We start from the raw sequence: 24228 nt of genomic DNA, 5'->3' as shown, positions 1-24228 counted from the left end.
CTTCGGTGAAGTTAAACGAGTTGAAGAGTTGAATGGCTTGATCCCCCGCAGTTGAGAGGAGAAGCGCAATCTTTCTTGTATCAGACGCATGCTCAGGGTCTGAGGCTTCGATGTACAGCAGAAACCTTTGCTTGAAAGTCCGCCGGTTGGCACTGAGATTACCGGAGGCCCGCAGCGGTTGAGGAGCCTGGATTTTCTCCATGGTGCCGAGATACATTTGCCGATCGTCACGGAACAGATTGAGGTAAACCACCTAGGAATAGCAGTCTTCTGGTACCATGTCGTGTTAAGCACACTGAGATAACACGGGCTGCAACTGGATGCAGCTATAACTGAAATACACTCTAGACCTTGAAGTTAGTTCAATTTGATTTATTGAACTTGTTACACAGTTAGCTCAGTTGTCTGTAAGTTCGACTCTCTGCTAACCTAAGTGTGATTACTCTGACTGAACCAGACTACCTCTTAGCCACGTGCTGTAGATGTTATGTGATAGATACACCCTGACTCACTCTGTAGATGTCCCCAGTGGAAAGAGGCGGAGTGTGAGTGCCTCGTGGCTTTTATAGGGGCTGGTTTAGCTCACCAGGCTAAATCGCTGGCTTTTAAAGCAGACCAAGCAGGCCAGCAGCACGGTTCGATTCCTGTACCAGCCTCCCCGGACAGGCGCCGGAATGTGGCGACTAGGGGCTTTTCACAGTAACTTCATTGAAGCCTACTCGTGACAATAAGCGATTTTCATTTCATAGTGGGAAATCACCCCCAAGTGTTCTGCCTGCTGATTGGTTATGTCCTGTTCTCTGTGTTCATTAGCTGCATGTCTGTATCTCATTATGTGCATGTCTGCGTATCATGACAAGGGGTTCAGCAGGGGAGTTTGAGCAAAGGTGGGGGATGTGGGCAGGGGGTGGGTGGTGGGGAGTGAAAAAGGAGAAAAATCTGTATAGTTGATTGTTGGAAAGAATGTTTCCCGGGGTGTTTGTTTGCTGTAACCTACTTTGATAAAAGTTTGAATAAAATGCGTTTTTAAAAAAATTCAGCTAAAAGCCATTTTGTCTCTTCAGTATTGGTAACTCGGGTCACAGCCATTTTGTGTAACTTCTTTTGAACTGTCTGTCCTCTGATATTAGTAATTCTTAGGTTATAAAATCATACGCATTATTTTTACACTATCTATTCCTACACATTGCCTCTTATACAGGCATATAAGCCAGGGTACCTTTATTTAAAATCTTCTTTCTAAATCTGACTTCAGTAAGGTCCAAGGCTGGCGCTGGTCCCAGAACATTTGACGCGACTTCTGAGCGCAGCTAAGTGTGCACATTCTCTCTCAGTATTGGTGGGCCACGGCTTCCTAACGATATCCGGAAGTTATGGGGGTGTGGGCAGACAAGAAAATAAAATTGGGACCACAAACCATATCAGCCATTATCTTAAGGAATGGCAGAGCAGGCTCGATGGGCCGAATGACTTTACTCCTGCATGCAAGTGCTAACTGTGCTGCTGTGAGCATGGCGCACGTTCCGTACCACGAGGATTCAGGATGAGGAGATGACGGGCATTGGACTGGGGTGAAGGAGCAGTGCTCCGAAAGCTAGTGTTTGAAACAAACATGTTGGACTTTAACCTGGTGTTGAAAGACTTCTTATTACGGGGATTCAGAACCTTCCTCTTTGCAGTACCGGCGGCGGCGCTGTGAGTCGGAGCTCTCCGGGCCAGAGAGTGAGCCGAGATATCGGCGGAGATGCGCATGCGTCGCCTCCCCCCCCCCCCCCCCGGGGCCAGACGACAACTCCCAGAAGGCCGCGGGTGGAGGGAGACTTGGCGCCTGCGCGTTGCTGGCTGTTGATGCCGGTGGTTATGGAGATGCAGCGGGAGCGGCGGTGGCGGCCGGCGGGGACTGCAGCGCGGAGCGGACTCGCTGGCCGCCCGTTCATCGGCGCCACCGCAAACCAGGTCAACTTATTCTCGTTTTTGTTATCTTATTTTTTTAACAGCGCGGATGTTGGAAGATGTTCGACACGATGTAATAATAATTGGAGCCGATTGGCTCCGGCCACCCCTCAGGCCGATCCCTAGGCCTCCCTGAGGTTTTCGCCGCTCGCGGAAAGATTTGTGGCGCCTCAGGGAGGTCCCGCTCCTCCCCGGCTACTGAGGCTCCTCAACTCCCCTCTGATGACTCCACGAGTCCTGGGTGGAACCTACCCTGATGTGCGGGAGCCGGTGCGGGGGGGAGGGAGAGGTGCAGCCCCAGGCCACACCAGGGTTGGCTCCCGCTGCTTCCCAACTTTCGGCTCATTCTCCTTCAGCCGGGGAAGCGTGTTTCAGGGTCTTCGCTGCTTCCTCAATTCTCCAGGGAGAAAACTTTTATTTCTCTCGTTAAAACTTTTTTTTTGATGTGGTGGGGGTTGCGTTGGAATTGGATTGAGTCAGTGGCAAGTAATGCGGATGCTGCCATGCTGCCCTGGGCCCAGAGGAGTGCTTTGTGAACTGATGAGGATATCCCATCGCCTGTTGATGATTATGGGACCTATTCTGCCTTTGCGGCGGATCTTGTGTTTCGTTCTAGCATTTTCTGGTGTCTTCTGTCATTTTCATGTATTTTTGGAAATTTGGTGCCGCCTTTGCTGGTAGAAAACTGGTTCAAGGTGCTGCGTTTCCAGCCAAATGGTTGACTAAATGTGGTTGATGTTTTTTCCCTCCCCCAGACTGCCCTTTTGCAATCAAAACGATACGAGACAATTTGCTGGAGGAGGTTGATTTACCACAGGCAGAAAGGTAAAGTAGTGCGATTTGGTTTCATCTTGTGGATGGAACATTTGACAATTTTGATCTAGTTTATCATAGAAACAGTGCACAAGGAGGCCATTTGGCTCACCCAGTCTGCACTGACCCTCCAAAAGCGCCCTCCCAGGCCCAATCCCTGTCCTATCTCTGTAACGCCACCTAACCGTTGGACACTTAAGGGCAATTTAGCACAGCCAATCAACCAAACCTGAACCATCTTTGGACAGTGGGTGGAAACCGGAGCACCCAAGGGAAACCATGCATACATGGTAAGAATGTGCAGACTCTGCACAGCCAGTGACCCAAGGTGGGAATCGAACCCGAGTCTTGGGCTGTGAAGCAACAGTGCTAACCACTGCTACCGTGCTGCTCCATGTTTATATAAGGTCGTACCAAAATAATGCAGGTCGCTAAGTAGAAGAGGTCTGGACTACACAGACTTGAAGTGTGGTGGGGGCAGTTTCAATGGAGGCATTGAAGAGGGCATTAGATGATCTTTTGAAATAATGGGTTTGAGGAAAAGACAGGAGGATGGCACTAAGACATAACGCACATTTGTAGAGCCAGTGGAGACGTGATGATCCAAATTGCTTCCTGTGCCGTAGACCTTTTTGCATGTTGAGTTTTTTGGCTCAACTGCTGCAGTTATAAAGAAGTATAGTTTTATTTTTAACATACAATTCATGCATTTTAAAGTCATACAAAAATGTCTCTAACCTTTTGTATGTGTCACAAAATGTTTTTGCAGAAACACTTCAAAGTACACCAGTTATTAGCTCAGTAATAATTTGTCCATGTGTGTATAGGAGTTGTTGCTACTTGGAGACATCTTTGAGAGTGAATGGGTGCTCTCCTAGATTGTGAGTAAGAAAGTGAATGAAGCTTGATATGAAAATGTGAATTAAAGTTTGAACATAGAACATATAGTGCAGAAGGAGGCCATTCAGCCCATTGGGTCTGCACCGACTCACTAAAGCCTTCATTCCACTCTATCCCAATAACCCCATCTCACCTTTTTGGAAACTGCGGGAAATTTAGCATTGCCAATCCACTGAACCTGCAAGTCTTTGAAGTAACGTCACAGAACAGATTATAATAAAGTAAGCAAAATCGGCATAGTCCCAAGGTGACTATAGGCTGCTTTTCCCTTTGAGCGGTAGAGCTGACTGGTGATGATTGTATCTGAGGACCACCACACCTCGGGTGAGGGCAAGGTTGCGAAGGTAGGCCTTCAAGAATAATCTCAGCCGCGCTGTTGGCCTGGCTCTGCATCACAAACCAGTTGTCCAGCCAACCAAATTGGCTAAGATTGAGCAACTCGAATAATGTATATAACAGTGGATGAGCAACGACAAACATTTAAAAAACTGTTTAATGTTACCATCCCCAGAGAGACCAATAACCTTTTAAAATAAATAATTGAATTCCTAGTGAATGACATAACCAGAAGACAAGATTTAAGGTTTTGACTGTAACATCCTGTAAACGCTTTATTTCTGCAACTTGTACTCATCTTTCCCAAATAAGGGGCAATTTAGCCTGGCCAATCCACCGAGCCTGCACATCTTTGGGTTGTGGGGGCGAAACCCATGCAAACCCAGGGAGAATGTGCAAACTCCACACGGACAGTGACCCAGAGCCAGATCGAACCTGGGACCTCGGTGCCGTGAGGCAGCAGTGCTATCCACTGCACCACCGTGCTACCCTGCAGGCTGACAAATTGATAGAGATGTTAAAACAAAGGAACCTCTCTTCCACCAAATGGTTTGGTTTCAGAAAAAGTATCCTTATAAATGTTATTAATAATCAAATTAGCAAATCAATTATCCTTAACTTTAAACTTTTTCTTTGATCTGAAAGGTATATGAACATTTCAGCTGCCTTCAAGCTTTCTTTAATCTGGACAATTTACATTAATATAAACCCTTATAGACAGTCGTTCTCCTCATGGTAGTTAACAAGACTTCCATTGTTTAACTTTTAGCACTTCACACCATGGCTTCACTAATATAACATTGATCTGTAGTTATCCCAGGACATGTCCTACCAGCTCCTCGGATCAAACGTTCTTCGTTTATTCTAAAAATAATTATTCACGCATTTTTAACTGAAGGCATTATCTAACTGCAAGACTTTCTAATATCAATAATAAAAATGGACAGATCTATACAGACTCCTTCATTTTTTAACTTTATCTTTGACCTCTTGCAGAATAGAGTTCCAGAATGCCACACAAAATTGGATTTGTTACAGTAAGCTCCTCTGGCCATGAAGATGGATATAATTCAAATGAACTGATGGTGCATGCGCCAACAGTGAATGGGTGGCGTTCCCCAAGGTAAGAAAGAGAGCAAAACACTGCTAATAATTCTTAGCCAGGTTAAGGTTTCAGATATGATGGTGTTCTTTTGCTTGTGAATGCTTGTCTTGTAGTCTAGATTATGTTAATTATAGCTGTACGTCTGATTTCTGTTAAAGTTGATCAAACACTGGGTTCCTTTGGAAAAATGAATATTTACTAAATTGTCCGGAAGTGACTTTTGCTTTTTACCCAAATTGACAATCCATCCTCAGTGGGGTCAGACCGAATCATAGAATCCTTACAGTGCAGAAGGGAGGCCATTCGGCCCATTGAGTCTGCACCGGCCTCTGCTCTGATTGAGCCCCCTACCTAGGCCCAATTCCCCGCTCTACCCCGTAACTCCACCTAACCGTTGGGACACGAAGGGGCAATATTAGCATGGCCAATCCACCTAACCTGCACATCTTTGGACAATGGGAGGAAATCAGAGCACCCGGAGGAAACCCACGCAGACACGGGAGAACGTGCTACCGTGCTGCCCACAACAAACAATAATCAACTTCCGGAGAGATTGTGTGATATGAATATTACGGTCTCCATAGTTCTCAGTACTCAAAATGCATGTTCAAACCTAAACATAGAACATGGAAGCATATATGCCCACTGTCTTCTCTAGTTTTTCTCTATTTTGCTTGTGGAGATCTTGACTTTACTAGAGTAATAGTGCCACATTTATGTAAATGTCTTGCACAAGTGGTTCTGTCAGCAGTTAATGAGTACTAGGCTGCCTGATTTATTTATTTTTTTAAATTTAGATTACCCAATTAATTTTTTCCAATTAAGGGCAATTTAGCGTGGTAATTCCACCTAGTCTGCACATCTTTGCATTGTGCGGACGAAACCCACGCAAACACAGCAAAAATGTGCAAACTCCATGCAGACAGTGACTGAGAGCTGGGATCGAACCTGGGAACTTGGCACCTTGCTGCCCAAGGCTACCAGATTTACTTGCAGAATAGCTGAGCCCAATACTGCTCCTGGCTAACATTCATGGACACGAAGTATGTCCTGAGGGATGCCAGTAGTTAGGGATCAACAGTTGGAAGATGGGTATTTTTATTTTGGCCATTGTTCAGGGATGTTTAAACCAAATTCAGTATCCACATTTGTGCCATTGACACTTCTATCAAAGGCCATGATGTGGAGATGCAGGTGTTGGACTGGGGTGGGCACACTTGAGAAGTCCTACAACACCAGGTTAAAGTCCATAATTTGGTTTGTTTAGGTTCTGCCTCTACCCACAAGAGATTGTCCTGCAAATGTTGTTGAATTTGCAAGCTGCAGTTACTTGCACAGCAGTACTTAAATTTACTTGCGGCACAGCTGAGCTGAATTCTGCACCCAGCTAATATTCATGGTCACCAAGTTATGTCCTGAATAGAAGTACCAGTAGATGGGGATTAGTAATTGGAAGATGGGTATTTTTATTTTAGTCATTGCTCAGGGATGTTTAGACCAAATGCAGCATCTGCATTTGTGCCGTTGACACTTCTATCAAAGATGCATCCTTTCTGTGAGCCTTTGTGGATGTTGTCCGTGATTACTTACACAATATTATAGTCCGCACATTTTAAAATCTAGTTCAAATTTGTTTTTGCTGCATATTCCTAAACTATTTTTTCCTATAATATTGTTTATTTAGGTTTTGCCTCTACCCTCAAGAGATTGTCCTGCAAATGGTGGAGCGTTGTCGAATTCGCAAGCTGCAGTTACTTGCACACCAGTACTTAATTTCTACTAAAATTGAATTTTACATCAGCGACAGTCTTCCAGATCACCTTGGGTCCCACCATGTGGAGAGATTCCGCAGACTTGGGTATGGGTAAATAAGATTTCAGTGACAGATTAACAACAGGTCTCAAAGTTGTTGTCATTATATACACTGTCACTTGTGCTGATACCTTATTCTTCAAAGCTCCCTTCATTCACCTACCCCAGTTCTTGCTTTGTTCTGGCATTAAACTGAAAGCTTTTGCAACCTAAATGCAAGTTTTTGGAGATTTTATCAAGTGCTCAATATCTCATACAATGTTGATGCATATAATAATCTGCTGTTCTTGCAGGTATGTTTCCCTCTCGGATAATCAGAAAACAGGATTCAAAGCCCGGGAGCTTAAGTCTGTCCATGTTGATGCAATTGGGCAATATCTGAAATTAACATTCCACAAGAACCATGTCAACAGATATAACTTGTACAATCAGGTAACAGTTCATTGACTATTTACATAGACTTGTAAATATCTGGTGAATAACAAGTGTCTTTCATCAAAGTTGTGAAAAGTTGTACCACATTGTTGTTATTTAAGGGTTCATCTTGAGTTCAGAGTTGTGTACTGCTCAACACCTCCAAGCTGAGTTTCACCGTTTAAATGATTTAAATAATTTATTCTTTCATGGGGTGTGGCTAAGCCAACATTTATTGCCCATCGCTAATTGTCCTTGAGAAGGTGGAGCTGAGCCACTGCAATCCATGTAGGTGCACCTGCAGTTCCAGGATTTTGACCCAGTGACAGTGAAAATTAGTTTTATTAAAGCAACATTGTACTTCAGTAGCAGCCATTGAGATGGATTGTTGCTGGTTCTTGAAGTGCTGTTTTGATGGCGGAATACATCTGGTGCTATATTCTTCAGTTACTGACAGCAAGATCACTTTCCTCCACCTGCCTTCAGCTGTTCTGATTAAGACAACTGCTGTATACTGGTCATCCCAGGGAGGCATCCAAAAGCCTGCAGAGTTGGGGATTTAACCGATTCATAGCAACTTGAATTGCCCTCTTTAGGAGCATGGGCGAGTTTGGAGGCTTGCACCCTCTGCCCTTAGGATAAATGGCGTCACTGGAAACTGAAGTGGTAGGTCGGCCACATGGTTCACTGCTGCTGTTTGTTCAGCTGGGCTCCTGCATTCTGGCCAAATTGGGCAGTGCATATCAGCCCAGAGTATTAGGATTAGGAGCCAATATTTGTGAGGAGCGACTTGAGATATGGACCAGCTCCACTGGAACAGAGAAGTCTAGCAAGAGACATGATGAAAGCTTTCGTAAATCTGAACAGTTTTGATGGTGAAAAGGAAGGAAAATTTCCTCAAGTTCGGAGGTTACTGACCAGTGTACCATTTTATATGATTTTCATTAAGAGAACCAGGAGGGAGGTTAAGGGTTTTCTTTACACAGACATTTTGCCACAGGAACATTGGTTTAATATTTGAAGCAAATGAAGATGCAGAGCTAAGGACAGAACAGGACAATGGAATAAATTTGGATTGTTCTCGAGTGCTGGTCCTCACATATTGCTCAATATCACATAATGGAATGTTTTTGAACTGTGGATTTTTGGAAACTTATCAATTAAACCAACAACCAGTCTGGTTCCAAGCAGCATATGTCTATGTAATAACAGAGTGTTGGTAGGCTTTAAATGGATAATTATAAAGCTGGAATCCATCTGAAGGATAATTTATATATTTCTAATCTGTATATATTTAATTTTAGGTTGCTTTGGTAGCTGTTAACATCCTTGGAGATCCAGTAGATTACAATGAGACAAGTATAACTGTGAGTAGAAATAGATTAAATCTATCATATATCTCATGAGGTGGAGCAATGCCAATTGCGCAGGTTCAATTCACATACCGGCTGAGGTTATTCATGAAGGCACCACCTTCTCAACCTTGCCTGTGGTGCGGTGAGCCTCTGGTTAAATTGCCACTAGTCAGCTCTTTCTCACCTGGGACTGTGGTGACATTTGCATTTACTTTTAAAAAAAATTAGAGTACCCAATTCTTTTTTCCCCCAATTAAAGTGAATTTAGCGTGGCCAATTCACCTACCTTGCACATCTTTCTGGGTTGTGTGGGTGAAACCCACACGGACATGGGGAGAATGTGCAAACACCACACAGACCTGGATCGAACCAGGGTCCTCACTGCCGTGAGGCGACAGTGTCACCCACTGCTCCACCATGCTGCCTGACTTGCATTTCCATATAATGTGTCTAGCATTATGCTTAGCACACTTCACAATGCAGTTCAGGAGATTGGAGTTGGTTGAAAATGCATTTTGTTTTAATAGTCATTTCAAGCCCAGTCCTATTTGTCCTAGGTGTTTAGCCGTTGTGTTACAGGACAGATGCAGAATTATTGGAGGAAGCCCTCGGGAATCTCAAGTTGACTTCTGAAAGAGGGCTGTGTTATGAGGAAAGATAGCTTATACTGGCACTTTCCTCTGGTGAATGGGAGGAGTGAGAAGGACTTAAATTGAGGTCTTTTACAGGTGTGGATAATTTAAATACAGAAAGGTTGATGAATGTAAACATAGTTTAAAGTCAAAATTGGCAAAGGAAAATGGGGAATTTGGGCAACTTGCTTTTAGTGAGTGTAGGATAATAGACCAGAAGTTCAGGGACAGGTTAGCTCCAGAATTGCATTAAGGCAGCTGATTGAATGTGTCGTTGGTTCGGGCCAATAACCAATGTTCGAGTCATTTCCATGCTATGTAATAAAAAGAGAAAATGCTGGAAACACGACACGTCGGGTATCTGGAGAGACAAACACAGTTAACATTTTACCTTTAATCAGAACTGCAAGATGTTAGATCCAAAAGGCTTTTAAACAAATACATGGGTAGGGAAAGAACAAAAGGGAAAGACGTGATGAGATGGAGAACAGGAGTGATTGCATTGTACGGCGGATGGTGCTAAAAGGCAGATAGTGATCATGATATGGTCATAGAAACAAAAGATTGGTACAGAGAAGATGTAAATTGTTAACTCGGCAATAGAGTTGAAAGGATTGTGTCTTGGGAATTTGGTGGAGGGAAGTGGGTAGATCCTGGGGGATTGACCACCCTGCAGAATGTAACAATAGGGATTCTCCAACCCAAGCGTCAGTCCATGCTTCTTTCTCTCTGGGAGACATCTTCAAATACCAGATCCTGATATCTGACTTGAGGTTAAAATGTGAAGTTGTTAATACTTGTAAGAACATAAGAACTAGGAGCAGGAGTAGGCCATCTGGCCCCTCGAGCCTGCTCCGCCATTCAATGAGATCATGGCTGATCTTTTGTGGACTCAGCTCCACTTTCCGGCCCGAACACCATAACCCTTAATCCCTTTATTCTTCAAAAAACTATCTATCTTTACCTTAAAAACATGTAATGAAGGAGCCTCAACTGCTTCACTGGGCAAGGAATTCCATAGATTCACAACCCTTTGGGTGAAGAAGTTCCTCCTAAACTCAGTCCTAAATCTACTTCCCCTTATTTTGAGGCTATGTCCCCTAGTTCTGCTGTCACCCGCCAGTGGAAACAACCTACCCGCATCTATCCTATCTATTCCCTTCATAATTTTAAATGTTTCTATAAGATCCCCCCTCATCCTTCTAAATTCCAACGAGTACAGTCCCAGTCTACTCAACCTCTCCTCATGATCCAACCCCTTCAGCTCTGGGATTAACCTAGTGAATCTCCTCTGCACACCCTCCAGTGCCAGTACGTCCTTTCTCAAGTAAGGAGACCAAAACTGAACACAATACTCCAGGTGTGGCCGCACTAACACCTTATACAATTGCAACATAACCTCCCTAGCCTTAAACTCCATCCCTCTAGCAATGAAGGACAAAATTCCATTTGCCTTCTTAATCACCTGTTGAACTTATAAACCAACCTTCTGTGACTCATGCACTAGCACACCCAAGTCTCTCTGAACAGCGGCATGCTTTAATATTTTATTGTTTAAATAATAATCCCGTTTGCTGTTATTCCTACCAAAATGGATAACCTCACATTTGTCAACATTGTATTCCATCTGCCAGATCCTAGCCCATTCACTTAACCTATCCAAATCCCTCTGCAGACTTCCAGTATCCTCTGCACTTTTCGCTTTACCACTCATCTTAGTGTCATCTGCAAACTTGGACACATTGCCCTTGGTCCCCAACTCCAAATCATCTATGTAAATTGTGAACAATTGTGGGCCCAACACGGATCCCTGAGGGACACCACTAGCTACTGATTGCCAACCAGAGAAACACCCATTTATCCCAACTCTTTGCTTTCTATTAACCAATCCTCTATCCATGCTACTACTTTACCCTTAATGCCATGCATCTTTATCTTATGCAGCAACCTTTTGTGTGGCACCTTGTCAAAGGCTATCTGGAAATCCAGATATACCACATCCATCGGCTCCCCGTTATCTACTGCACTGGTAATGTCCTCAAAAAATTCCACTAAATTAGTTAGGCATGACCTGCCCTTTACGAACCCATGCTGCGTCTGCCCAATGGGACAATTTCTATCCAGATGCCTCGCAATTTCTTCCTTGATAGATTCCAGCATCTTCCCTACTACCGAAGTTAAGCTCACTGGCCTATAATTTCCTGCTTTCTGCCTACCTCCTTTTTTAAACAGTGGCGTCACGTTTGCTAATTTCCAATCCACCGGGACCATCCCAGAGTCTAGTGAATTTCGGTAAATTATCACTAGTGCATCTGCAATTTCCCTAGCCATCTCTTTTAGCACTCTGGGATGCATTCCATCAGGGCCAGGAGACTTGTCTACCTTTAGCCCCATTAGCTTGCCCATCACTCCCTCCTTAGTGATAACAATCCTCTCAAGGTCCTCACCTGTCATAGCCTCATTTCTATCAGTCGCTGGCATGTTATTTGTGTCTTCCACTGTGAAGACCGACCCAAAAAACCTGTTCAGTTCCTCAGCCATTTCCTCATTTCCCATTATTAAAACTCCCTTCTCATCCTCTAAAGGACCAATATTTACCTTAGCCACTCTTTTTTGTCTTATATATTTGTAAAAACTTTTACTGTCTGTTTTTATATTCTGAGCAAGTTTACTCTCATACTCCATCTTACGCTTCTTTATAGCTTTTTTAGTAGCTTTCTGTTGCCCCCTAAAGATTTCCCAGTCCTCTAATCTCCCAGCAATCTTTGCCACTATATATGCTTTTTCCTTCAATTTGATACTCTCCCTTATTTCCTTAGATATCCACGGTCGATTTTCCCTCTTTCTTCCGTCCTTCCTTTTTGTTGGTATAAACCTTTGCAGAGCACTGTGAAAAATCGCTTGGAAGGTTCTCCACTGTTCCTCAACTGTTCCACCATAAAGTCTTAGCTCCCAGTCTACCTTAGCTAGTTCTTCTCTCATCCCCTTGTAATCTCCTTTGTTTAAACACAAAACACTAGTATTTGATTTTACTTTCTCACCCTCCATCTGTATTTTAAATTCCACCATATTGTGATCGCTCCTTCCGAGAGGATCCCTAACTATGAGATCATTAATCAATCCTGTCTCATTACACAGGACAAGATCTAGGACCGCTTGTTCCCTCGTAGGTTCCATTACATACTGTTCTAGGAAACTATTGCGGATACATTCTATAAACTCCTCCTCAAGGTTGCCTTGACCGACCTGGTTAAACCAATTGACACGTAGATTAAAATCCCCCATGATAACTGCTGTACCATTTCTACATGCATCAGTTATTTCTTTGTTTATTGCCTGCCCCACCATATCGTTACTATTTGGTGGCCGATAGACTACTCCTATCAGTGACTTTTTTGCCTTACTATTCCTGATTTCCACCCAAATGGATTCAACCTTATCCTCCATAGCACCGATGTCATCCCTTACTATTGCCCGGATGTCATCCTTAAATAACAGAGCAACACCACCTCCCTTACCATCCACTCTGTCCTTCTGAATAGTTTGATACCCTCGGATATTTAACTCCCAGTCGTGACCATCCTTTAACCATGTTTCAGTAATGGCCACTAAATCATAGTCATTTACGATGATTTGTGCCATCAACTCATTTACTTTATTCCGAATACTACGAGCATTCAGGTAAAGTACACTTATGTTGGTTTTTTTACCTCTGTTTTGAATCTTAACATCTCCAGTTTTATTCCGTTTGTTATTACTGGGCCTATTCACTGAGCTCCCCTCAGTCACTGTACCTTGTACTGTCTCCCTTTTAGATTTTTGACTATGTCTTCTCTGCCTTGCACTTTTCCCCTTACTTCCTTTTGCTTCTGTCCCTGTTTTACTACCTACCAACTTCCTGCATCGGTTCCCATCCCCCTGCCACATTAGTTTAAACCCTCCCCAACAGCTCTAGAAAACACCCCCCCTAGGACATCGGTTCCAGCCCTGCCCAGGTGCAGACCGTCCGGTTTGTACTGGTCCCACCTCCCCCAGAACCGGTCCCAATGCCCCCGGAATTTGAATCCCTCCCTCTTGCACCATCTCTCGAGCCACGCATTCATCCTATCTATCCTGACATTCCTACTCTGACTAGCTCGTGGCACTTGTAGCAACCCTGAGATTACTACCTTTGAGGTCCTACTTTTAGTTTAACTCCTAACTCCCTGAATTCCGCTTGTAGGACCTCCTCCTGTTTTTTACCTATATCGTTGGTGCCTATGTGCACCACGACAGCTGGCTGTTCACCCCCCCCCCCCCCCCCCCCCCCCCCCCCCCCCCCCCCCCAGAATGTCCTGCAGCCGCTCCGAGACATCCTTGACCCTTGCACCAGGGAGGCAACATACCATCCTGGAGTCTCGATTGTGTCCACAGAAACGCCTGTCTATTCCCCTTACGATCGAGTCCCCTATCACTATAGCCCTGCAATTTTTCTTCCTGCCCTGCTGTGCAGCAGAGCCAGCCACGGTGCCATGAACCTGGCTGCTGCTGCCTTCCCCTGGTGAGCCATCTCCCTCAACAGTATCCAAAGCGGTATATCTGTTTTGCAGGGAGATGACCGCAGGGGACACCTGCACTGCCTTCCTACTCTTGCTCTTTCTTTAGGTCACCTATTTTCTATCTCCCTCAGTAACCTTCACCTGTGGTGTGACCAACTCGCTAAACGTGCTATCCACGACCTCCTCAGCATCGCGGATGCTCCAAAGTGAGTCCATCCGCAGCTCCAGAGCCGTCAAGCGGTCTAACAAGAGCTGCAACTGAACACACTTCTTGCACGTGAAGGAGCCAGGGACAGTGGACGTGTCCCTGAGCTCCCACATCGCACACTAGGAGCATGACACGGGTCTGGGATCTCCTGCCATGTCTTAATGAAAAGAAAAAGAGAGACTACTTACCAGTCACTTACCAGGGTTAAAAAGCACCTCCTCACACTCTGCACTGAATTACCTCACTGCACCAAATTACCAAGTTTTAATCTCCACTCTGGATGAGTCTCACTCCGGATGTGTCTCCTGGAAAAGTGCTAGCTAGAAAGATGATGCGCTATTGTTTGCATTGCATTTCATTGGAATAATGTGGGAGACCAAGAGGTACGGTCACGAGTATGAGTGAAATGAAAAATTAAGGTGGCAAGCAATCTTTGGGTCACTGGACTGGAAGTGCCCAATGTAGAGAAAAGTACATCAGGAGCGCTTTATGAAAAGCTGCAAGGACTGATTGCCAAAATGGTGCAGTATCTGGATACAATACAAACTGCTAAGGAACTATTGAGCAGAAGAGAATATGTTTTTTGAAGACCTGTTGCAGGCATAGTTAATGGCTTTAATGGCCTGCTTGCCTCGGCGATTGTCATATCTTCAATTCAAAGAACCCTGCTTACAGCCGTTAAATTCTAACTGCATTCTTTACTGATTCATCTTCCCACCTTTATTTTATTCAGTTGTGTGAGGAGATTTGTTTATCATCCAGTATCTAGTTTGTAAAGGGATGCAAAACCACAGCCTTTGGGTGGAATTCCTTATTTTGAAATGTTTTCCTGACCTCCGCCTTTGTAGTCTTTTTTTTCTTCTTTGCTTTGCAGATATGTAATCCAGCAAAGTCTAAAACGCTGAAGGTCGTTTGCCGATTTTTATAAAAATGTGTTGGTCCCAGGGCCCGGTGCAAGGGTATTTGCCACCCGTGCTGCCAGCCACACCTCCAATCATCTTTCTTTTACAGCACTAATTAACTTGTGTTACTCAACACATCAATTTCCCCAAGATGTCCCAATCATTGCTGTTTCATATCTGAAACTACCTCAAAATATTCACTTGTCATTTTAGGTGTATTCTACTAGCCACCAACTAGTAGAAAAGATACAGAGAAGTGCCTTTACAGGGAAATTAGAGAGGTGCATAAACTATAGCAGAGTGATAATGTGGGACTTCATTATTGACGCAGTTAATGTGAGCATAATTAGTGTAAAGGCCAGAGTGGATAGATTGGAGAAGTTGGGCTGTTCACCTGTCGAAGACCAGTTTGAGAAGGGGTTTGATCCAGGTATTCAGAATCATGAGAGGTCCAGGCAGAATAGATAGTGAGAATCTGTTCCCATTGGTGGAACGGTCAAGAACCGGAAAACACCTCTTTAGGTGAAGCAGGTGTGCGGTGAGGTGGGCGATAAGGGGGAAAACATTTTCACTCTGCAAATTTGGATTCCAACTCCAGTTCCCGTTAGCTCCCTTATCTCTCCACAGATGCTGTCAGACTGCTGAGATTGTCCAGTATTTTCTGTTTTTGTTTCGGATTCCAGCATCTGCAGTAATGTGCTTTTATTTTTACTCGACAAATGGTTGGAATCTGGAGTGCACTAGTCGAGTGTGGTTGAGAGAAATTAAGGCAAGGCTGTAAGAAAATAATTAGATAAACACCTGTTGAGAGAAATTTCAGGGATAGGGAAGTGGGCCTTGCTGAGTTGCATGGGACATTACAGAGCAAATGGCCTCCTATGCTGTAGCCATTTATGTCACTAAAAGATAATTGAACATTCACACTAAAAGCAGATGCCGTTGCAAATCCATTTAGCTTAGGACTGCAATTATCTGCTACTTATTTGTTTGTAAGAAGTTTCTCAACCGACGCTGTTTTGATTCTTCATGTGGATGCTGTCTCTGGGAAACACAATCTATTGCCAGCAGGTGGCATCAGAACACCGTTCATTTGAGAAACTGTGACTGCAATTTCTTGTATCTGCCGACCAGATCTTCAAACAAATGGGATGAATTTCCTTGCTTTGTTCAGGGAAAATTGGGATTAATACTCACTGGTCTGCTTTCACAACACACCCGGCTCCACATTTATGCTGCTGACATCCAGCTCTACCTCACCACTACTTATGATGGAAATCTCCAACTAAATAAAGGGAAGGCTGAAGCCATTGTCTTTGGTTCGCATCACAAATGATGTTCACAAGGCACCCTGTCCATTCCTCTCCCTAGTAACTGCCTGCAGCCAAGTCAAGCTGCTCTGAACTTTGTTATATTTAACCCAAAGATGAACTTCCGACCACGCACCTGTATCACCACTGAGACTGCCTACTTCCACCTCTCCTCATCCATGCCGTTGTTATCTCTGGTCACGACTAGCTTTCTTGCCAGCCCTTCATCTTTCACCAGCCATAAACTCATCCATTATTCCTTGTAAATCGCACCAAGTTCCATTCACCCGTTCTCCCTTGGCTTGCTGTCCTACACTGAATCCTAATCCAGCAACACCACAATTTTTAAAATCTCGGTTGTAGTTTCTCCATGGCCTCACTCAACCTTGTCCTGATAACCTGCCCCAGCCATCCAACCCTCTGCGATTCCTGCACTGTTGGTCATCTGCCCTAATATTTACTTATGTTGCTCAGTGCCTTTGTTTGATAAAGATCCTATGACATACCTTGTGATCTTTTACTACATTAAAGATGCTATAGAAATGCAAGCTATTTTCATTAAAATGCATAGAATTTGGTGTTAAAACTGTCCTTTTGCACTCCTAGATTCAATGGAGCACTCCAGTTGTGTTATTTTTCTGTAAGTTTGCACTTTGGTATAAAAGTGCTTTATATTTTTTTTTAATAAATTTAGATTACCCAATTATTTTTTCCAATTAAGGGGCAATTTAGCGAGGCCAATCCACCTACTCTGCACATTTTTGGGTTGTGGGGGCGAAACCCACGCAGACACGGGGAGAATGTGCAAACTCCACACAGACAGTGACCCAGAGCCGGGATCGAACCTGGGACCTCAGCGCCGTGAGGCGGTTATGCTAACCACTTGGCCACCGTGCTGCCCTTAAAAGTGCTTTATAAGGGCAGCACGGTGGCCTAGTGGTTAGCTCAACCGCCTCACGGCGCTGAGGTCCCAGGTTCGATCCCGGCTCTGGGTCACTGTCTGTGTGGAGTTTGCACATTCTCCCCGTGTCTGCGTGGGTTTCGCCCCCACAACCCAAAAATGTGCAGCGTAGGTGGATTGGCCACACTAAATTGCCCCTTAATAGAAAAAATAATTGGGTAATCTAAATTTAAAAAAAAAAAGTGCTTTATAATACCTGGTCTGGCCTATATGTGATTCTAGATCCACAGCAATGTGGTTGATTCTTAAATGCCCTTCGGAATGGGCAATGAATGCCAACGCAGCCAGTGACACCCACATCCCATGAACGAATAAAAAAAATAGTTGATCGGGGTGCCATTCAGCCATTTTCTTTCTGCGAGCTTCAGCTTCTTCATTTGAGCAATATACACTAATCACACTTGCCTGTTCTTTACATATTTGGTGTAACACTGTATTCAATAGTAACTATTTAGAATCAATTTTTAAATACTCAGTTGAGAAAGCTAATTACAACTTATCAACGTTTTTAAAACCATGGAGGGGACAGTAATGCTCACTGAAACTATTCTTGTTTTACATCGATAATCATTTATTGCCTAACCTGTCCTCCTTTTGAAACAAACTGAAGGAATATTTGCTTTGCTGGAATGTGTACCAGACCTATATTGTTATAAATCTCCATATGCACCTGTTCGTGTAGACGTGGGCTGTTTTCTGCTTTACCTTGCCCTGGTGCTGAGCCTCGCTATGTGTTTGGAATTTTTATATTGATGATGATCTGTCAGTGTAATATTTCATCCATGTGACATTTGCCGCCTTGACGTCTGAACACAGATTGGGAAAAATGCAGCAAATAGGCAGCAGGATTTTCAGCATTTGTTTTAGAACCTTTTGTTATAAGTAGCACTCGGCCCAATTTCTGCTAGCAGACTGCATAAAAGTGTAATTGGAGCCAGAAGTTTACTTCCTGTAATATTTACATTTGTTTTTTTTTTAGTCCCTCCCCTGTTTATGCATACAAGCAGACTTTGTGTGAAACTGTAGAACTCCATGCTGCATAAAGTTTTGCCTCGTATCACCATTGGCTCTGTTGCCAATCACCTTCAAACAATGTCCTCTGGTTCTTAATCCATTTTCCAACATGAACAGTTTCTGTCTATTTGCACTGTGATTTTGAATTCCTCTATCAAACTTCCTCTCGGCCTTCTCTGAAATAGCTTTAGCCTTTCCGAATTATCCATGTAACTCCGTTTCTCACCCCAACAAACATTCTTGTAAATCTATTCTGAATTCCGTGAAACTTTCACATTCATCCTGAAACACAACATCAAAAATTGAACCCAATACTCCAGCTGAAGCTGGCGGTGTTTTATCAAAGTTTATCATATTTTCCTTGGTAAATTACAAAGTTCCTTTCCTTTTTTTTTTGTCCATTATTATCAGGACTGTCTTATCATAGCTCAATGCAGAGGTGGCGTAGTGTAATAATTGCATAGGTCTACAGAGCTATATGCTGTCTCAACTAAATTAATTGAAGTAATTCAGTGAAAAGTTTTCTTTTTTTTCTTACAGCCCACAAAAGAGAAGCTAATTGATCATTACCTTGGACATAGCCCAGACGACCCAGCACTCGATGGAACTTACTTCGGGTAAATAGTTACAATGCTCTTCAATGACAAGTATTTGAACAATAAAAAGTCCTGCAGCATGGTCATGTGATTGTCCCTGAAATTGTGCACATAGTTTCTGCAGAGAGTGAAGATGTATAAACCTGCTGGTCGTTCTGTAGTGCCATTGGGAGTGGGGCTTCTGATTGATTGTGACTGCTGCTCCCACCAAGAGGATCTGTGCTGTTAAGGCAATTTCATTTAAATAGGTTGAGCATAATAGATCTGTCAGTGTAGCGGTTTTATTTAAATATAAATTTAGAGCACCAAATTATTTTTTTCTCCAATTAAGGGGCCACTTAGCATGGCCAGTCCACCTATCCTGCACATCTTTTTGTGTTGTGAGGGAGCGACCCACCCAGACATGGGGATAATGTGCAAACTTCATACGGACAGTGACCCGGGGCCGGGACTGAACCCGGGTCCTCAGTGCTGAGGCAGCAGTGCGACACTGTGCTGCCTAGTGCAGTGGGTTGTTGATAGTAAATTATAGCATATGATCTCATTTGTGTCAGAGGAAAGCTGCTGCATCGTTTTTCTTCTTAGTTTTGTCCTTTCTGATTATAAATTAATGTAAAGCTGTTTTGAGATTACATCAACCCTATGCTCCCAGGTATGAACTGCCTTTCTGAAAGGATAAAGAAACAATGGAGTGGTAACAACAAATCATATTTATTTTAAAATTATGGAAATCCAGCCATTTTACTGAAGTCATTTTGCAATTGTTGGCAGTCAGCAAAGCAGCCAAGTAGGCAGTGGCCAGAAACATACTAAAACTCAAATATTTCAACTGGTTGTGAATAGCAATTAATTTGCCATTTTATGATTTTCTATCTGGACAGGGGAACATGTGGCTTGTAGGTAGTAACATTTTGTTCCCGCAGTTTCTATGCACCACTTAACTAAACGTGCCTGATAGCAAAATGTAATTTTTGTATCAAAATTAAGAATTGGACATTGATACTGAAGGACTTGGGAAATGCCACTATTTTGCTTGGAAAAAGCACACAGTTTCAGGATGTTTAATAAATGAAATGTAAAATTACATAGATAAAAGTCAATAAAACTGAAGTTACATGTTTTAGAAATAAGACTCCTTGCAAAGAAAGAGAGACTTGCATTTATAGAACATCTTTCACTACCACTAGCTGTCTCAACAGGCTTCACAGCCATTGAAATGCTTTTAAGTTTAGTCAAATTGTTGTAATGTTGAAAATATGGTTATCAGTTTATGTACAGCAAACTCTCATGCATAGCCATGCGATATTGAACAGGGAAGATGCTTTTGTGCTATTGATCGAGAGGTAAGTATTGGCCAGGGCACTTGTGGATAATTCCCCTGCTGCTGAGAAATAGTGCAATGTCTATCTGAGTGAGCAAGCAACTCCACACATTGTGACCATTGAAAGTGCTGTACTCCTTCAGTATTTCACTGAAGTTTTGGCCTCTTTTTTTTTTAAGTCTTTGATTGGAATTTGAACCCACAATGTTCTAATTCTGAGGTAAGAGCGCTACCAGCTGAGCTACAGATGAAAAACTAAAATATAATACTGCCTCCCCAAAAATTTCTTTGTGTGTTCAACTAAACTTTTTTATTTAGTTTGTGTTCAAGGATGAATCTACATTATAACAGTGACTAAACACACTTTGTTGGCTGTAAAACATTTTGAGATGCTCGATGGTCATGAAAAGCACTATGTGAATGCAAGTGACTACACTCCAAAAATACTTGATTGCTTTGAAAGCATTTTCGGCATCCTGAGTTTGTGCAAGGCATGATATAAATGAAACTTTTTTCTTTTTAATACCGATTTGGAGGTGGTGCAGTGGTTAGCACTGCTACCTGTTCCACTGAGGACCTGGTTCGATCCTGGCTCCGGGTCACTGTCTGTGCGGAGATTGCATTTTCCCTTTGTAGCCCCCACTACCCAAAGAAGTGCAGGTTAGGTGGATTGGCCACGCTAAATTGTCCCTTAATTGGGGAAAAACAAATTGGATACTCTAATTTAAATAACAATACTGATTTGGAGGCACAAGTAACTTTCTTTGAATATAATGGTGTAAACTTAATGAATACGCAGAGCATTGTGTCATTGTAAATGGGAAATCTACAATTTAGAACACTCTCCTCCCTCCCATTCTGACCTTTAATTGTGAGTGACCTGGCAGTTAAAATAGCAAATTGTGTGTCACTGAACAAAATAATATTCAGTTTTTTTAAATGAACATCGTGCTTCGACAAATAACTCCTAATTTGTGATTGGTTAGTTTTGTCCAGTTCATGGAATGTGTTGAGACTTGATCATTGCCTGAGATTTATCACACATCTTGTGGTGGATTGTTAAATTGAATTATTAATAAACTAGAAGCTGTGTATAACGTTTTGTTCCACCCTTAAGTATACAGGCTACAATCTGAACTGCTTGAGTTCTTATTGAATTGTTAGTTCATCCGTCCATCCCCACCAAAGTATTTTCTTGGAGGTCTGTTGCCATTGCATTTGTTGCAGGCTTGCTTCCAGCATTGCTTTTTTTTTAATCCCCAATTTTTTCCCCCCAATTAAGGGCAATTTAGCATGGCCAATCCACCTACCCTGCAGATCCTTTGGGTTGTGGGGTGAGACCCACCCAGACATGGGGAGAATGTGCAAACGCCACATGGACAGTGACCCGGAGCCGGGATCGAACCTGGGTCCTCAGCACGTGAGGCAGCAATGCTTGCCACCGTGCTGCCCCCTTCGAATGTTGCTGACATATTTGATAGTAGCCTCATTAAATCCATTGGGTAGAAATTGGTTGGAACTGACAGTACGCATTATATTTGGGGCCCTTCCAGCTTGATGCCAAAAAACATTAAATCACCCTAATCTTGGTTTAAGTTCGGTTCGCAGACCAAGTTACGAGACCAAGTTTGAAGCACTAAGCCATTGTAACACAAGTGGAAAAGTTGGTGAATATGGTTTGGCCCATTGTTTTCTGGATGGTTCATAATTATAGGGTGTATGAGAGCACGATGCTGCTAACTAGCTGTGAAGTTTTGATGATTTGGTATTTTTGCCTTCATGTTGTGCGTCATTTTTTTTTCTGCTTGTAAAATATTTCTTTAAATGCCCTTTATTCTCTCTAAGTGTGTTCAATGTTAACTGGTCTCGGCTGAGATCTTAAATCACTCTTAATGTCTGTTGGCTGGAAAAAACATAGGGTTCTGGTTAGCACAGTTGCTTCACAGCTCCAGGGTCCCAGGTTTGATTCCCAGTTTGGATCACTGTCTGTGCTGAGTCTGCACGTTCTCCCTGTGTCTGCGTGAGTTTCCTCCGAGTGCTCCAGTTTCCTCCCACAGTCCAAAGATGTGCGGGTTAGGTGGATTGGTCGTGCTAAATTGCCCTTAGTGTCCACAAAATGTTAAGTGGAGGTTACTGGGATAGGGTAGATATGTGGGCTTCAGTAGGGTGCTCTTTGTAAGGGCCGATGCAGACTCGATGGGCCAAATGGCCTCCTGCACTAAATTCTATGAAAACTATGAATAGGTTTTTACAGGTTTGGCTGTGTGTCTTCAGCAGTCAACTGAGAGAGAAGAATCACATGTGCAGCATCTTTAGACAGCAGCTTTATATGGTTTATTTTGTTATTTCCATTGTTTTAGAAAAAAGATTACAATGGATTAGTAAAACTGTTTCATGTATTAAAGAGTAGTTGTTACTCCTTTCCTTTCAGTAAATCTGAGATTATCTCCCCCCTGGATGACCTCGCCTTTGACATGTACCAGGATCCTGAAGTGGCTCAAATAATACGGAAATTGGATGAAGAAAAACATGAAGCAGTTAAACATGAGCGTTATGATTTTGCAAAGAAACTTAAACAAGCCATAGCTGACCTTCAGAAGGTAAAATGTAATTAAATATCAAGTATGATCCAACAGCATGTTACAGCAACTTATTTTGCTGATTGTGAGGAACAATTGCATTTTAGAGCAGGAAATTATCACAATTAAGATTTGCATATTAGACGTGAGATTGATTTTGTGCATAATTAAGGTTAGAAATCTATCCAACGACAGTTTGACTATTTAAAAACCCATGATTGCACTAATCAGTTTTATCATGTGTAATGTACAGCTATGTGTAGATTTTAGGAGAAAAATTATGTTGGAATTAACAATGATGGCTCATGAAGTGAATTTCCATTGAAAGGTTCTTAATGCTTTAACAGTTTGGTATTATCAGAATCATGGAAATGTTACAAGTATGACTCACGAGCACTCAGACACTTGAAAATGAAGTGATTATTTTTCAGAACTAGGTGCATTAGAATAAGTTTTTAAGTTTATCATTAAAGTGTCAGCTTTGGCTCAAATGTACTGTCCTTTCAGTCTGGACTTCATGGATTCAAGTTTAACTTCATCCTTTGAGCACTTAATCTAGGTTGACACTCCAGTGTAATACTTAAGGAATATTGCATTTTTGGAGGTGTCCTGTTTCAGAGGTGATGCTCAGCTCCATCCTCAATAATACTAACTTCTTTTTACCTTTAACAAAATGAAATCTCCTAATGTGCTTTACCGGGGCATTATAAAACTAAGTATGACACCTCACCCTTTTAGGAGATACCAAGTCAGATGACAAAATCTTGGGCAAAGTGGTTGATTTGAAAATATTCATATTTTCCTATATTATATTCCATCGGTCTAGTTTCTGCCTACTCGCCTAACCTGTCTATATTCCTTTGTAGACTCTTTGTGCCATCCTCATGACTTGCCTTTCCACCTATTTGTGTCATCCGCAAACTTGGCAATGGTCCAGTCACTTCTTTTGCCAGATCATTAATAAATATATTGTAAATAATTGTGGCCCCAGCACTGATCCCTGTGGCACTCCACAAGTTACAGGTTGCCTGAAAATGTCCTCCTTATCCCAGCTCTCTGTCTTCTATCAGTTTGCCAATCCTCTATCCATGCAAATACATTACCTCCCAACACCATTGAGTAGCCTCTTTTACAGTTCCAATTAATGTTATTACTTGACAGTCAGGTCCCAGAATGGAACCCTGGCTCGATAGACTGCAACTTTTTTGTTTTGTTTAGAGACGGGATGAACAGTGTCACAGGACTGTCAATTAACTTTGAACAAAGAATAAAATATTTATTAAGCGTGAAAAAATTGACTCCTTCACCCTACCGATATCTTCACAGATGTACGAGTTTTTATGGATGACACAGTTTACAAAATATATCTTGCACTATAATGTTCATGGTAAGTACACGGCCCATGTAAACCAGCAGGCCAACTCTGTCCAGGCGCACCACACCCAGAAAACAAGTAGTTGATGCCACCCAATATAACTTCTG

At 42.7% G+C, this 24228-nt stretch overlaps 1 protein-coding gene across 1 annotated transcript in view; it reads left to right on the top strand.

Moving 5' to 3' along the window:
- Window positions 1-1822: 1822 nt before the first annotated feature.
- cep104 (centrosomal protein 104) overlaps window positions 1823-24228 on the top strand; it is a 243452-nt gene continuing 221046 nt past the window's right edge. The window contains 8 exon segments of the mRNA XM_038821410.1: window positions 1823-1956; window positions 2709-2778; window positions 4999-5125; window positions 6792-6965; window positions 7213-7351; window positions 8638-8700; window positions 18791-18867; window positions 22599-22767. Coding sequence (XP_038677338.1) covers window positions 5013-5125; window positions 6792-6965; window positions 7213-7351; window positions 8638-8700; window positions 18791-18867; window positions 22599-22767 — 735 coding nt within the window. The 5' untranslated portion in view covers window positions 1823-1956; window positions 2709-2778; window positions 4999-5012.

This window comes from Scyliorhinus canicula, chromosome 16, assembly GCF_902713615.1.
Source record: "Scyliorhinus canicula chromosome 16, sScyCan1.1, whole genome shotgun sequence".
Taxonomy (NCBI): Eukaryota; Metazoa; Chordata; class Chondrichthyes; order Carcharhiniformes; family Scyliorhinidae; genus Scyliorhinus; species Scyliorhinus canicula.
This window is presented reverse-complemented; position numbering and strand designations above follow the sequence as displayed.